At 38.8% G+C, this 17,040-nt stretch overlaps 1 protein-coding gene across 6 annotated transcripts in view; it reads right to left on the reverse strand.

Moving 5' to 3' along the window:
* Positions 1–5,679: 5,679 nt before the first annotated feature.
* GRM5 (glutamate metabotropic receptor 5) overlaps positions 5,680–17,040 on the reverse strand; it is a 247,736-nt gene continuing 236,375 nt past the window's right edge. For all 6 annotated transcript variants that reach the window (XM_017735964.1, XM_017735963.1, XM_017735968.1 and 3 more), the window contains one exon: positions 5,680–13,163. In XM_017735964.1, coding sequence (XP_017591453.1) covers positions 12,341–13,163 — 823 coding nt within the window. In that variant the 3' untranslated portion in view covers positions 5,680–12,340. The remainder of the gene's footprint in view (positions 13,164–17,040) is intronic.

Below are 17,040 nucleotides of genomic sequence, written 5' to 3' on the forward strand. Positions count from 1 at the left end.
TATTCTGTGCCTTTTGGTTTGACATGTGGGTGGAGAAAAAAACCCCTGGGTTCCGTGTGCAGGTCACATCCTTTGCCTGTCGGGTGCTGTGCAATGTGAGCTGACTCACTGTAGAAATACAGCATCAGAGGTACCAGTCTGCTCTGGTAAGAGGTTGTCAAGAGAGACAGGAAAACAGAGAGCAGTGAACAAATAGAATAGTTTCACTGCTGTCTAGTGTAAAAAAAAATCATAAATTAAAAAACTCAATTCTGGTGTTTGCATAAATGGCAACTTTGGAAAACACAAAGTGCTATGAGAAAGACAATCTCTGGTTGTTTGCTGAAGGCTGCATAAAATGCTGTCTTGACCAGTTGTGTACCAAAACCCCCAGTGAAAAAAGCCTATAAAATATAGGAGAAGTATGTTTATGAGTGAGCCAGGGGGTATTAGAAATTAATAATGTTTTTAATCCAGCTAAATACCTTCCCACTGCCTGAAATCTGCAATGAAAGTATTGTCATCCTTGAGGGGAATGAAATTTAACTGTTGTACTGGTGAGTGCAGTTTTATGCCCCAGCAACTGGAGCAAAAATCCTTGGGGCTGGGTTTGAATACGGGTTTGGAGCTCTTTCCTCTTTCCTAAAGGACAGAAGAAGAGATGAGACTTGAAATTTGTTTAATTGAGGAAGATTTTGACAAGATCACTCATCATGAGTGATCACTCATCTTTGATCCAGTTGTGTTGAACACTTAGTATTCTACCCTGATTCTTTTCATGTTTCAAATGTAAGTCCTGAAACAGAGAACATGGCTTTATATCTAGACTATTCTATTCTTGTAAATTTAATGGCAACGTTTCCTGACACTGAGATTGACTGGCATGATGTAGCCTTTGACTATCCTAGTGAACTTATTCTCCCAGAAAACTAGCTTTGTATTAAGTGTAATTGGTGCAGAATAAAGCAGGGAATTAGTCAGGAGGAAGTCCAGCTCTAGTCAGGAGCTGTATTTTTGTGAACATGCAATCTGCAGAAAATTACCCCCTTCAGCAGTTATTGGCCAGGAACAGTGCTCCTGCTGATGCACATGGGCTGTTACCAGCTCCAGTACAGAGAGGGTTTAACAATGACCTCCAGACTTACTCACTGGTTAAGTAGTTCTATGGCTGAATTCCCATTTGCTTAATTAGGACTGGGAATTGTTTTTCTGTGGTTTTGCTTAAGTAAAAAATAACCAATACGGGCAGTACAAATACAAAATTACCAAGTATCAATTAAAATAATGCATGTAAAAGGTTTAATGGGATTTCCAGTGGAATTCAGGTGCCCTGTTTTTTTGTAAATAACTTTTTGAGGAAATTCAAAGCCAAGAAAACAGTTAGAATTATCAAATATAGAAGCTAGGAAAAAAAATTCTAGTTACAAAAAGATGCACATTCTCTAGAAAAATTCTCCTATGGAAACACACTAAGAAAAAACAAATGAAGTATTACACTGCCAGCCATCCTGAACACAGCCTCAGACTCTGATCTGAGCTCCACACTCTGAAGTCTCATTCACACTCATCACCAGTATTTTCAGCGAAATTACTTAGGATTGATATTGCTGTAATACGAGTCTTTTTTTAACCTTGTTTGGTGAAACACACTTTCCTCCCTTCAGTTGACTGCATGTTCCCTCTCAGCCATAGTTGATGCATTGCTTGTATCTCCCAATCTGTTTGGAGGACAGCTGCTATCGATGCAGTGTGAGATGGTCAAACAATCCCTGTCACTTACTGTGTTGTGTATTTGTTGTATGCATGGGGTAGTGAAAGCATGATGAAGAAATCAAAAACTCACTATTCCATGGTCTGTTGTCAGATAACTGAGGTATAATAGAGACAAAGGTAATTCCTATATTTTCATGTAATCTGTAGCAGCAGTGTTGGACTTTTCTATTCAATTTTATATGATTTCTTTCCTTTCCTTTGGATTTCAGGCTGTTCTAGCAAAGCTACAGGCAGAGTTTTGCTGTATAGTACAAGAAATGTGCGCCTTTTGGTCTGAATTCAAGCTGTCATTGCCCAGTGAGCTCCCCTCTGTTTCTGTGGGTATTTCCAGACTTGACTTCTCTGTAGCTGTGTTCAGCTGTGGATTTTCATTTGGGGTTGGGACATTTAATTCACTGGACACATGGATGTTGTGTTATAACTGGGCTATTATGCTTTTCCTTAGCCTGAGCAGATGCAGTTTGGTGTTGGAGCAGCAGTGCAATCACGAAGCCTGGTATTTTGTGACCTAATGGACCAAACCTCCCAGGGCTATTTGCAAGGCAGCTGGGATAAGCTGTAGGTGGCACAAGCCAAGGCACTCTGTAATATTGCTTTAAGATGAAGCTTGGTAAAGCCTGTTTGGATGAACACTCTCTGATATTTGGTAGTCACATATAGACAGTGCTTGCCAACCTTGTCCTACCAAAGAACATGGCAAGTCTATGTTTTTTCAATTCTGCTGCACTAATTTGGTGCCAAATTTTAATATCACCATTATCTAACTTTTCAGCATCTTTCTGGTCATCAAATAACAAAGACTCAGAAGAAGAAATGGGACAAAGTAATTTATCAGGAAATAATGTCATCTCACACAGTTTATAACTGTGATAGGATTTCGGTATGATGCTGGCATGGGAATCCAGTGACCTCAATAACATCTTTACATGATTTCTTTCCTGCTCTTTACTGCTCTCCCCTCCATAAAGTCTGCTTTATGCTAGTGTGTCACTTAGCACTTTTGACTGGTCTGCTTTCAGGTGGGGCTTCAGAGTTTTGCTGGCCTTTTAGTTGCTTCCTAAATTCACAGTTTCATGATTACTCCTCCAGTAATATGTCACTTCTATTACAGTCTTAATTTTTTGGTTTTGGTGTACTTTTCCTTATTTGTCATACTCAATTTATCTCAGTAATCTATATGCTGCTTTTATTCTTTCTATATAGATACAGGAGATCTCCTTTTCGTATTTTGTCTTGCTGGCCTTTCATTTGTCAGCTTGTAATTAGTGCCTAAAATTTGGGGCACCCTGTAGTGCTCATCTTCTACTTGGAAGCAAATCTCATCCTCCTAGTCTTAGACAGATTTTTAGTATTCCAGGTCCTCTTAGCAGCTTTCTCTGGGGTTCATCAGTGATATGTCTATACAGTTAGTTAAATGTCAGTCTAAAGTGATAAGCTGAGATTCAAGTGACATCCCTGGTGCTTACACACACTTTTAGGAGTATTCATAATTGAAGCTCTGGAGCACTTTGGGAGTGGCTTAGGCAGAAGGTGATGAGTAGAGAACCAGGTTCTGGGAATTACTCTCCTGAGGGCCAAGGACCAACCCACAGTGGGTGTGTAACATACCACACCAATCTTGTGACAAGCATTTGAGCCTACTCTTCACCTCACCAAACACGCACAAATCTGATGTCTCACTCTTCATATACATGTGAACATATTTAAAGCATTGGAACAGGCTGCCCAGGATGTGGTAGAATCATCATACCTGGAAATGTTCCAAAAACATATGGATGTGGGGCAAGGGGACAAGATTTACTGGTGGAATTGGCAACGCCGGGTTAACATTTGGACTTGATGATCCTAGAGGTCTTTTCCAACATAAAAAAATTACGTGATTCTATGACACATATGTTCACAACATATGTGAATTTTCATTTGCTGATCTTCGGGAAGAAGTTAAATGTAGTAAGTATGTGGAGGTAAGTTTTTAATCCCTGTTAAACAAAATCATAGTGAGCATGTTGATTGCTTTGTTTTAGTCTAAAAAATTGACTAAATTGTAAGACCTGGCTTACAAGCAAACAAATAAAAGCAGATGGTAATTTGAAACTACTGCCCTGAAAAAAATGTAAATACACCACAAATATCTCTGTATATGTAAAAGAAAGCTCATCTATTTCTTTTGCCATAATAAATGCCTCATGCACTCCACTGTGATTTGGTCTTAAACTCCTACAATAGAAAAAAAAATTAATAAATAGTCCCTGAACAGACAAAAAGGAAGATTGCATTTCTTAAAATTCCAGCCCTGTTCCCAATGTTCATCCATTCTGTGTGCAGAAGGAGGGTGTGAGAAGGGAAGGAGCACCCAGTCCAAGTATTAGTTTAGCTGACGAGGACAGTACTGGCAGTAAGGCTTCTCTGGTATCAGATAGCAATTATGGACCAAACATGAAAGAAAGATCAAGCTCCAGACAGGCAGAGAAATTAGATTCCAAACTTTTTAAGAAATTGAGCTTTTGCTTTTCTCATCACCAATTTCTCTGATATTTCTGAAGGCTTTTTATGGAATTGCACCCCTCTCTTTTTAATCAATGCAAACATTGATTAGTGATTTAATCTGGAATAAGATTTATTAGTTTATTAGTTTCTGAATGTCATCATTCTGTAGTGATAACAGAAACTCTGAAGAAACACAGCTGAGAGGTGGTCACGGAGTGTGGCATAAATCAACTGTTCTTGCAAACGAAACTAATTTGATCTAGTGTTCCAGAGACTGCTTTAAAAAATATTCTGCAATGAAACAAGATGTTGCATATGATTTTCCAAGTCTTTCTCTCCAAATGGCAATGTAATTGCAATGCTTCTTTTGGTAAAATATTCTTCACCTAAAGCAGTATATTTCACTGAATCAACTGCTGTGGATTTCTACACGGAAAGAATTTACTTTGGGAAGTAGACTTTTAGGTTCAAAGACATGATGTGAATTCACATTGTTTTTAGCTGGAGCTGGGCACTTTACCTACCATTGTGTTGCAAATTATTCCCCTTGGTTTTTCAACTGCAAATAAACTGATTCAGCAGTTTCTCTAGAGACGTGCTTAGAAAATAATGTGTATAATAGTCTTTTATCTGAGTGCTGCAGTTCACACTCTGCATTTCACTGCATGCATTGTAGTTATTCCAAATTCATGTCAGTCTATGTAAGAATATTAAGACTATTACAAACCCCAGATTTTGGAATGGGTTGGAGAGGATTTCCAAACTAGAAAGTTGGTTTTGTTCTGTGGGGTTTATTTGTTATTTGTTTGGTTGGTTGGTTTGGGGTTTCTTTTTATTTTGTTTTCTGTGGGGGGTTTTGTGTTGTTTTTTGGGGTTTTTTTTGTGTGGGTATGGGTTTTTTTGAGTTGTGGCTTTGGTTTGGTTTTTTTTAAGCATTTAGCAGGGAATGTATAACAGAATCTATTGGCTGGAAACAGAATGTAGCCAAGATAAGACATTTATTCCTAGCTGTCACAAAGACAGAGCACTAGAAACCAAATTGTTAAAGGATATAAAAAATTTTCTCTGATTTTTTTTGCAGTTCAAGATTAGATGTGAACCTACAAAAGTAGTTTCTTACAATATCTATAAAAATAATGTTTTGATATATGATTCTAAGTTGAACAGTTTTGTTTTCTGTTGCTCAAGAGCAGATTATTTTACTATTTCCTCTCAGTTTGCAAATCTATATATGCCTCATCAATGCGATTGTGTTTGCCTCAAAAGACAAAGATCAAACTATACTAGAGCGTTATGTAACTATGATACCATAAATGTTAATCCTTTAAAACAACAGAGAGGGAGAGAAAAAGAGAGAAAGATTATAATTCAAGAGTTTGTGTATAGGCAGAAAAATGCACTGAAAACATATCTGTAAGGGTTGAGAAAAAAAAAATCCAGTTTTCAGTCATATCACAGATTTTTTTTAATACTGTTCAAAAAGTACCTGACTCTACATAAACACCAACTATAACATGATGTAGACAATTGAGAAACAAGCAAGTGTGTTCTTCAATGCTAAAATAAATTACATTTGTACAGGTAGAAAGCAAACCAAAGCTGATAAAAATGTTAAATTTTATGAAAAATCATTTTCAGTTCACATCAAAATAATAACTTTACATTCTCTATGTTTTAATAGTATAAGCAGCAACAACATAAAAAAGAACAAACAGTCACAGAATGTTTGAAACCAGTTCTTCATAAGTTATTAGCAAATTAAAAAAAAATAATTACAAGCACTTGTAGCCCACACAAATCTTTTGGAATTGGCACCATCTCTCTAAAACATCTATATTCTATATAGATTTCTAATTACAAATACCACCAGCAGCTGCCATATAATCCTATTAGTACATGTAATATACATAGTATATTTGTTCCCATTTGGCAGATCGGAGTGACTTAATGATTATTGTTTGTTAGTACTGTCATTGCTCAGGTGAGACAAAACCAGCCATATACACCAATTCATCACCCAGATGAATTTTTTACTTACCTTTATGCTTCACTGGTCTGTATCTCTTTTTCTTTTCACAGTATAAAATTGTAAGTGGCAATTGCAGAGATTTTTACTGAGAATGTAATAAGAAACCACCGCAAAAAAAGTGAGTTCAGGTAATTCAACTTAAGTGTTTACTAGATGAGCTACACACTCAAATGGGTAGCAGATGGATGATGCTCTTGGAGAGTATTGACTTCCTTTTAGGAGATTCATGAAACTGCCAGAAAACTGTCACCTGTTGCTTATTTTTGGACATGTTCTCTCACATCCCTTAACACATTTAGTTAGAGGGTGATTTTCCCATTGGGCTACCAGATAAAGTAGGAATGATAAAGATGAATGGCAGGAAGGACCTATTCACCAAGCCTAGCTTCAGGAATGAACCTAATAAAATCCCTCTGCTGTTTGATTCAAAAGAGAGTGGGAAGAACATCCTGTCATTACCATTCTCTGCAGAACAAATAGCCAAAATCTAGACTTCAGTGGCCACTATCCAACTTTGATTTTCTTTACATGCATATTAATCAGGAATGATTCCATTGACCTCAATAGATTAAGGGTCAATGCCAGCAAAGAACTTCACCACTTAAAATTATTCCATGTAATAAATAGGTTTTTTTGCTCTAGTGTGGAGGTCAGAACCTTTTGTTAAATATCTAACCTTGCTGTGGAGTTTGTGAGAAGAGCTAGTGCCCAGGAAAGCAACACAACAAGGAAAGAGATGTCTAGGAATACTCTATTTGAGCCAGTATGGAAATGCAATGTGCAGAAAATGCTAATTTTCCACTGGGATCAATTTTTGGAGACAACTATGCATTTTGTTTCAGGTCACCTTTGTGGCTGGAGGAAAATTAAATGGATCCCTTTTTATGCAGTGTCAGAGAAGTAGGAACCTCAAGTTTAATTCCTTCACCTATCCAAGAAGACTCAATCTCTCCTTTCCATGAAGGGGTCTGAGAACTCCAGATGGAAGACAAGATTTCTGCAGATACAAAGTTATCGAAGGGCACATCCTTCCCTCCTGTCACTAAAACTCTTTTCAGGGAAGCATTTAACTTTCTTTTTAGCCAATACGTAGCCCAGACAAAAGGTTGCCGCCACTTCTTTGGAGTTAAAATACTCACCTTGTCTCTGCTCCAGAGATTTTTAAAGTATTTTATATTAAATGGTCATATATGATCTCTAATTTTATTCAGTGTTTATCTTATCAGGTTTCACTGTTCCTTTTCCACTGCAATACTCTTGAATTTGTTTCTGTCCTGTGAAGGGAAATGAACAGAGGGTCTCAACACTGAGTCATTAGAGCACTTTGCAGCCAGGAAACTGTACTATGCATTCTCTGTCCTCTCTCATGGGATATATAGGGATTTAACTTAAGAAGCAGTGTTTTCTGCATCCCTGAAGGGTTTTAACATGAGTTAGGTATCCTTAGATGTGTGATGATCAGGCTAGTTCTGAGCATACACAGACATACTCTGCTAGATGCTAGATTAAGGTGGCATTTGAATAGTTGTTTTTAAATTGAGCTCAAAATGTAGGTATTACATTCTACTGAAATCCAAACTTTAGGCTCCAAAGTATTTTTTTTTTTGAGTCATCCCTGGCAGTGGTCTCCAACACAATAAAAAAGTCATGGCCACATTATTAATCCTGAGCATGGTGCTCTGATTTCCCTAAGGAACCAACTCTTTTGTATGCTGTCTGTTGCTGTCATCTTTTATCCTCTCACCTCATAAATGGTGTATTCAGCAGAATAACAAGGTTGCACACTTTCCTTTACAGATCTTACACCCACAGATATGCTGTCTTTCAGTTTGGTCTTGCACACTAAAGAAAACATTCCCAGGGGAGCTCTGCTATCATCCAGAGTGAGAATCATGACCTGGCCTTCCCATTTACTTTCTTTTGATATCTTATTCTCCCAGTTTTTAACAAAAGTTTTCCTTTACAAACACAGCAACTGAATAAACATCCAAGCAAACTAACATAACATTTTTTTTTTCTTGTAGAACTTTTAACAGTTTTTTTAATTAGCATTTAGTTTCTATCTCACTTTTGTAGCTGGAAATCAATGGAAGAAGCCAGCACCTTGTGATCAACCAGGGTCCCATGAAACATCAGCAAGTGATTTGTGGACTGTGGTCTAAAAATCTCTGGTCTAAGGTATCTGCATGAGTCTAGGCACCAAATGTTCAGATAGAAGTACAAGGAAGCACATCTTCAAAGTCATGCAATCATTCTTCAGAGACAATTTAAAAATACAGTTCTTCAGTATTGCAAAGACCTTCCCAACTGGTCTGCCAGAGTGACTCACTTTATTTCAAGAGCACAGATCAGAGGTGGTTACACCATCACTCTTTAGGGTTGGCCTGGTGCACAAAAGAAAGAAGAGATTTTTTTGAGGTCCCTGCAGTCAAGAATGACAATAGTTTCAAATCCTTTAATTCCCTTTCTGGCAGCAGCACTAAATTGGAAGGCAAATTTCAAGCCATTCAGTTGGTACTTACACATTCTTTAGTTAGACTGAAAAGTGTTCATGATTGTAACTTTTGCATTTATGTCTGAAAACTCCTGCCACTATATCGTAATGTCCTAGACAGAGACTAGCATACAAACAGAATAATGAAGTCATGATGTCTGCCATTTGTATTATTTTTTTCTCTTGTGTCAAATCCACTGGCTTCTCCTAAAGAACTTTCCAGTCTTGCAAATCTCCCACTGGGCTCATCTGTATTATTACTACAGGCATTACACCATTGTTGCTTTCTTTTCCAGAAAACCTTTCCTCCCTTTGTTGAAGTTCAAACACATCATACAAAGTGATGTTGATGTATTCTAGCCTGTACAATTAAAGTGGATTCTGCCTTCTTTAAATGCCCCTAAGGTTGCCCTACCTTTCATTAAAAATAGACTGACTCCAAGAGGGTACTATCCCAGCAGGGTCCATCCATGGTTCCTTGTGCAATTAAAATTTCTGCTGTACCTAATGGATATGCAAAAGATACATGACTCCTCTGAGAGTGAGCAAAATTGTTTAAAATTTGGGTTGCACAACAGTAGGGTTTTAGGCTCTTAAAACATGCATTCAGGTGTTAGATTGAGGATTTTGTGTGTGTGGGCACATGGTGCATCCTCATACCTATATCATCGTGACAGTATACATTAACATTGTCAGGAAGCTCTGAGCAATAGCTATGGCCAGGATGGCGCCATTTGAGAGCAGAAGAGGTATATTTATGCTGAGCTTGACAGTTTCTATTTTTCACTCCTTTTTACTAGCTTTGTATTTAAGGAAACATTTTTATATTTGTCTGTATAATCCTTACTTCCACTGCTGATTATTTCACAGTGCAGTGAAACTCACAGATTTTAACAGGAATATAATTATATTAATTGTCCACCACCATAAGAACAGACTACAGGAACAGGAAAGATCAAGGTGGAGGATGTTCTTGTAAGAATATTGTTCAATAATTTGAAGTATAAGAGAACAGATAGTAATAGCATCCCTTTGAAATTCACATTAACTATCTCAGTACACTCTGTTTCTATTAAAACATTACTGCACTGATGGGAGACTAATATTGTCATATAAGTTGTCCACGAACAACATTTCAGTGGTCTAAACTCCCTTAAGGAGGAGGTTTGTATCACAGACTGATTGGACATGCTTTTCCCTTAAATGTGGGTTGTGACCTGTGACAGAAGACGCTTTCTCCTGAAGACATGGACAGCTAGGGAATGATGAGACATGCTAGTACTGTGAACCAAGGGGGTAAAACTGAGCTCTGGTCTGGGAACCATGCAGCTGCACAGAACTGAGTCCACGCTGATCAGTCATGCGAGGAGGCAAGAACTGCATATGGGCAACAAGGACCTTCAGTCATGCCTTAATGTAGGGATCTGCCTTCTGGAGTAGAGCTGTTTTGTGACCTGCCTGTTCATGCTATAGGCAAAGCTGATAAATGACTGTACCTGACAAAGCAAGCATGCCCAGACTGCAATTGGATAACACTGCCTGGCTCTAGAGTCACTAGAATATCTCTGTGAGGTGCTGGTCTGGATTCAGTCATCTATTACTTTTCGTTGTTAAATGTTGTTGAGCAGCAAATTGGGGTGCAACACATAATAGTAAAACAAGCATCCCAAAGGAACAGAAAATACTCTTTGCTAAAGTATGTGAATGTGCTTTCATCTTTTACTTGTTTGATCAAATATTTATTATTTTGAACATGGGGGAGGAAAAGGAGGTATGAATTTTGATTACAAAATATTTGTTTTCTTTGAAGAAACAAGATCTAAAGGTTTTGAAAATAAAATATAGCAGCCTTATTTCAAGGCTCCCTTCCTTGAGGCTGTCTTCTATATAAGGCTACATCAACTCAACTTTGAATTGAAGTACATTACTCATCACTTCGTGCTATCCTTCAATAAAATAAAACAAACCCATAAAAGTTTGGCACCTGAGGACAGCTATGTCATGAAGAAGAGAGCCAATACAGTGTGCGTTTAGGGTCTGACTTACAAGTTCTATGTAACTACACCTATCAAAAATTATTTAGCTACTATTCAAACTTTAAAACTCTTCCCTGCCTTTATTAAAAAAGTGCTGTGACAGTATGAAGTGCACTAAACTGTACTACCTTGATATAGGAAAAAAAATATGAGGAATCCCCTTGTTTCTTCTGTGAGTTGCTAAGAAACAAAGAATCTGTTGGTTCATATCTCATTAGGTCTTCTCTGTTTTAACCTTTACTCTGTATTGCTTTGAATGTATTTTTTTTTTTTTTTTTTTTTTTGTCACTGTTCATAGCTGCAAGGCATCAGCAGCAAAACAAAGTTTAAAATTGTTGCTTATTAAAGAGCAGCTTAATAACCTCTAAGCAGACTTTGACACAGGGTTTTTTTCCCTATATATATATATAAATTATGATTATGACAACCTTCCCACTGGCAGTTAGCATTCGTCATAATCCAAATTGGTATCCTAGAATTCGGTCATTCAAAGGATGGAGAAACTCCTTAGGGTGTTTACCTGTTCCTTACAAGCAAAGATGGGAATCTGAGCAAGTATTTTAACTGGTAACATTATCACGAGAATGTCCATAAAAATGTGTTAATTTCAGTAGGGAGTGCAGCTATAATATAGCTTGGTAGTGCTGCTAGAAAGAGAATATTCACCTCAACAACTTGCCCTGATAAGGGAATTACAAAACAGTACTCCAGAAAATATTTTTTGCTACTTCATTATTAGTTGGCAACATGGTGAAATAGTCAGGAAATCTTCCTTGGGTTTTGTTGTTGTGAAGGTGAATCCAATGTTAATAAATTGAACTTTTGATACTGATAGAAGAGAATTTCATAAACAAATGTGTAGGTTGAGAAGTCACTTGTAAAGCCCTCCGTATTGCAGTCACTCACTGCAAAGCCTCAGCTTAGTGTTATCCACGTGTAACGTACCACAGACACAATATTCTTCAGCAAAAAGTTTTGTAGTTATTGAACATACATTACTGCTTTTTGAGATCTTCATAGAAAAAAAAAAAGAAAGATAGCTTGACAGGTTGGTCCCAGATTTGAGTCCGTTAGAAAATGTACATTCAATGTTTGGTCTTCTATTCTTGATAAAAGATCAAGGTTCACTTCTGGGTAAGGGATCAGAGTAAACAAACAAACCATTGTACAGTTGTTTACAATCTAGTTCCCCCGTCCCCTATATTGTACACACAGTTCATTGTAATACTAAAGCAAAGCACTTGGTATGTAACTGGATTAACAGACTCCTTATAAGCCCTCAAAAATAGATTCAGTGTTTCTGAAAAGCCCATGTTTTTTTAAGGCCACGATAATCTGCCAAGAGTCATTTTGTCTTTAAATCAGCATAATTAATCTGATGTTTCCACTTCTCAAGTAATTCCTCTTCTTCCCTTCCACTTCTCACAAGATGACCCAATGCCTCTCACTCTGTCTGCGTAAACACTGGAGATCTTGAAGACTTGGCTGTCCCCTCACTACTTGCTTGTGGTTGTTGAGATCCAACATCGTCTTGAACTACATTCACAGCGAAGAAGAACTTTGAGTATAATCTCTGATGAGGAGTGTGTCGTATTTGGGAGAGGACGGGATGCAGAGAGCTGATTCAGAAGCCGGAGAGCTGGGAGATGCACTTCCAGAATCGATGGAGTCTCTAAAAGGAGAAGGAGGAGTTAAAGCCACCAACTCCTCCAGGTCTTGCTTGGCTGCTGGGGTCTCTGAAGTGCCTTCTTTGATGCTGTCATTTGAAGCTTTCCTAGCAGACTGTGAAGCGCCATTGACTTCAATGGCAGGAAGAGGTTGGATCTCTGCAAGCGTGGTCATTGTTGTAGGGAGCTGGATTTCCCGTGGAATCAGGTATGAAGAGCAGAGAGGAGCAGCCCCCATTGTCCCTGGAGTAGATGTTGAAAGCATCATAGAGTTCAGCTCGCTGATATTGGCTGTGAAGCGAGTAACGACACTACTGATCTGCTCCATGAGGGAGCCTTGAGAGGAGCTACTTCGCTGAGGAGGTTCTGACTGGAAGGTAGGGGCATCATCTTCTGTTCGGCTGACAGAGGCAGTTCTGTGGCTCAAAGTGCTGATTGGTGAGGGAGTCTGTGGTCGGTACTGAGCTGGGTATTGCTCTTCGGCTTCCGAAACGTCATAAAGCGTTTTGGCACTCGCCTCGGGAAATGTAGCGCTGCTACTGTGTCGGCTACTATCTGTGCTTTTAGAGAAAGGCTTGATCACTGCAGTTTGGTTGGGGTTCTCTTTTTTGTTGATGTGGACTGACAACCGCTGCCAAAGGTGTGCTCCTCGGCTGCTTTTCTCATTCTGGGCCCAGGAAACTGATTTCCCATTAGAGCTGTAAACGCAAACAAGATAAGATGGTAACTTGCATCAATGTTAAAGATATAGTCCCTGTACCTATACCACGGGTATATGGTATTTCAGACCTTATATTCATCATAAAGCTGACTGTGATTTCATCTATATCTATCACAATATATCTATATCTATCATTTTTACCTGTATGTTCTAGGAAAACAAGCAGTGTGCCAGCTCATTTCACAGGCCACTTGTGCATCCAGCCATCACCTGTTCTGTGCTAGTTCATGGCCACTGCTGACCCCTCTGTTGAGGCCATTGGGACATAGACAGTGTCCATCCTGGGGGAGGGAGAAGCTTGATGGCTTCCCTTCTGTTGGACTGGTGTCAGGAAGAGGGGCTGTGGGACTGAGGGATGTGTGGAGGAGTGGGGAAGAATTAAATGTTTGAAGAGATTGAGTGAGAGACCTGGACTAGCTAGATTGCAGGGGGAAGGTATGTGGGCTGGCCTGGGAGCTTTCAGTGGTAAGGAGCTTTGTATAGTGTTCTGAACATGGATTCCTGGTATGGGGCAGGGATTACAGACTGGGAGATGAAGAAGTGTAATCTGTTAAGGCTGGGGAAAAAAATCTCTTGGTATCCCACCACTTGGAAGTATTGGAGCAATACACAGAAAGGCGTTATACTGGTTGTAGGTAGAGAGACACTTCTAATGGGTAACTTCTTCTTCATTGAGGTACTTGGCAAGCTAGATGCCACTAGACAAAAGAAATATTTTTTTTTTTAATTGCAGGTTGGCTCAGAGAATGAAACTATATTCCTAGTAGGAAATAAATACCTGACAAGCTATACAAGCAGCTGCTCATGGTGACCTGAGTTTGGAGACAGCAATAAACATTTTGCTCCACTTTTCTGCAAAATAAGTCCTTTTAGGGTAAATTCTCCTTAGATCCCATCATACTCTGCTCTTTATCAAAGTTGCTTATTTTTCTCCTCTTGATACCTGAGAAAAGCCAACTGTGGCCTTTATAAACACACAATATTTCCTTTTACATCTTCCTCAGTCTGATGAGCTGATGTTCATACATACATTAACATATAGTTCTTGGAAATAAGGAAGATATTAGAAATATTTCTTAGCTGAAACAGACAATGACTCTGAAATGATGTCAACAGAAAAAACAGTCTTCACATACAAATAAACATGATTTATATATAAAATGCATCAAAACTTTAGACGATTTGCTTTGGTTTCCTAAATATTTGCTATAGTCATTTAGGATTTTTGAAAAGACAACAACATTGGACACCCTGGCAGATTATTGCAAATTTGATTTTTGTTTGCTTTTTAAGTCTGCGATAGATATCCTCACATGTTAGCCTGCAGCATAACAGTTTGCAAAGCACATAGTTTACTGAATACAGATGACTTTATACCAGCCTTCCTGTGGAGGCTTGCCTCAAACTATCAATTTAATAGCTCTTCTGGTCATCTAAAGAAAAAGTTGCACGCTGAGTGTAAAACAAAACCTCCTCGTGGGTTCACATCTGTGATTATGCTGCATGAAATTACGATGGATCATGTAACACAACATATGCCAACAGTTTTCGCCTTCAAAAACAGCATGACAGAATCCAGTAGACAAACACAATGTAAAACAATGGGTACTTTAAGAGAGGGTAGACTGGGAAATGATCTGTATAAGTACATATGAGTTCACCCTTTTGCTGCAATGATCACCAGGATGTTATTCATATCTTGGAAGTTGACTGTTAGGCCCCTGTCCCCAAAATGCCAGGCAAAACAGCTGGTGGCTTGTAACTTGCTGTTCAGACAATCCCTTCCTTCTGTTGTACCTCAATCAGAGCAAGAAGGAAAAGCAAAGTCTAACCTGTAGCACTGCTCACTTTGACTCTTTGATTCAATCACACTGTGGGTGTGGTTCTGGACTGAACAGGAGCTGGCACGAATGCCTTCCAGAGTAAAACTGTTCCCACTGAGGACTATGCATTTGTCTCCTTGCAACACATACTCAGTGGGTGTTGAGAACTGTTTGGGAGCCCTGGCTCACTGGTCATGCTGAGTCCTGAGCTCAGTGGGAGCTCAGTGACAGCAGCAGGAGCAGAATTTGGATTGTTTGGCAGACAAGATCTTGCCTCTAGTTCCGGTATGATGACCATGAAGCCTTGTCCCAGGTGTTGCTGAGTTTGACCTGGACCAGGAGGTAGAATGATCTGGCACTTGTAACTTTGATCAGACAGAAAGAGAGGACATAGATCCAGTCCTGCATGTCCTGCTCGTGACGTCTTAGAAGGATCTGAACAGACCTGCCTGCCACAGGGGTGAAATAAATGCCATTAACATGAAGGATTGGTCAACGCAAATAGAAATGCTTGCCCAAAGAAAGTGGTATATTCTAGCACCCCTCCTGACTTCAAGCATTGGCCTAGTACAGATGTTCAAACCCTTTAAATGTGTACTAAATGCATGTAGATATTTTCATGGCCTGAGAGTCAGATAATAAGTTTGTAAAGGGAACATGTTCCCCCCTCCCTGGTCACAGTTAAAGAGACAATTATTAAGGAGAGATATGAGGCTGAAAAACCTGGGGAAGGGGAAAGGATGAAATCTGATTTTGCATCTAGCCCTTGGCAAAGAAAGGAAGAAAGCTAACAGTTAAATCTTCAGTGGAGCAAGTCACCAACCTCCCTGAATCTCAGTTTGGGTTTGGGTCAGTCTGGCTGATACACTCATTCACTGTTTTTGTACTCTGCCCAAGAGTAATCTGTGCATGTGGCTCTCATGTTGATCCTAGGGCTCTGAAGGAGACCCAGTTGCTGTTTAATGTAAATTTTGTGCAAAAGCCTGTAAGACTTGACCATTATTCATTTCAAATTCCTTGATATTAACTGAGTAGGAGACAAGGTCCATTCACTGAATAGGTGGTGAGGCATTGGAACAGGTTCCCTCCCCAAGGAAGTGGTAGAGTCAGCATCCCTGGAAGTGTTCAAAACACATTTGGAGGTGTCACTTGGGAAAATGGTTTAGTGGTGAACACAGTGATGTTGGGTTTACAATAGCACTCGATGATCTCAGAGGTCTTTTCCAAACTTTTTGATTCAATAATTTACAGTAAGGAGTGAGCCATATAGCTGAAGTCCTAATAACCTTCCAAGCAATAATAAGAATTTCCCTGTCAGAAATATATCATATGCTTTATCATGCAGTACCTGCTTACTAGGAAGTCAACACTGGACTGAAGTATGCAATCATTTATTGCCTCTGTGAAAGGAAAACCACTTGTTTTCTTATATTGGCATAAAACTGGGTTGTGGATAAATTGCAGTGATAATACTTTAAGATCCTGCTCTAACTGCATATTGATTGGAACACTGTCAAGTTAACTGGAAACCATGCAGTGCCCACAAATTAAAAACAGAGAAATAAAAACAGATCACAGACATACGTTAGAATGTCTAGGAATGGAATTGTTTACATTTACTATGCCCAGCTCTGCCTTGACTCTTCAATGATGGGAAACTCTAGGACAGTGAAATTTTTGATTTTTCTTGTAAACAGATTTTGGCTCCCTCAGTTGAAAACAGATGAATTGCACTTTTGAACTCCCAAAGGAATTCCACTACAAAGTTTGGCTGAATACAAAGTTTTCTACCCTACTCTGCTCTTCTGCTGGCGCATTGCACTGAATAGAGCAGAGTGCGGCAAACTCAATCGGTGATACCAAAATGTTAGCAACTTTTTTTTTGTAAAACAAAGCCATTTTCAGCACATTTTTTTGTTTTAATTTCCTTTTTTATAGGTTAAAGGTTCAGCTTTATGCACAAGAGACATTTCCTGAGAACCAGACATAGTAATTGTTTCTCCATTGTCTTTACTAAAAACTGCTTTGATT

Source organism: Corvus brachyrhynchos, unplaced genomic scaffold (assembly GCF_000691975.1).
Source record: "Corvus brachyrhynchos isolate BGI_N302 unplaced genomic scaffold, ASM69197v1 scaffold44, whole genome shotgun sequence".
Lineage (NCBI taxonomy): Eukaryota > Metazoa > Chordata > Aves > Passeriformes > Corvidae > Corvus > Corvus brachyrhynchos.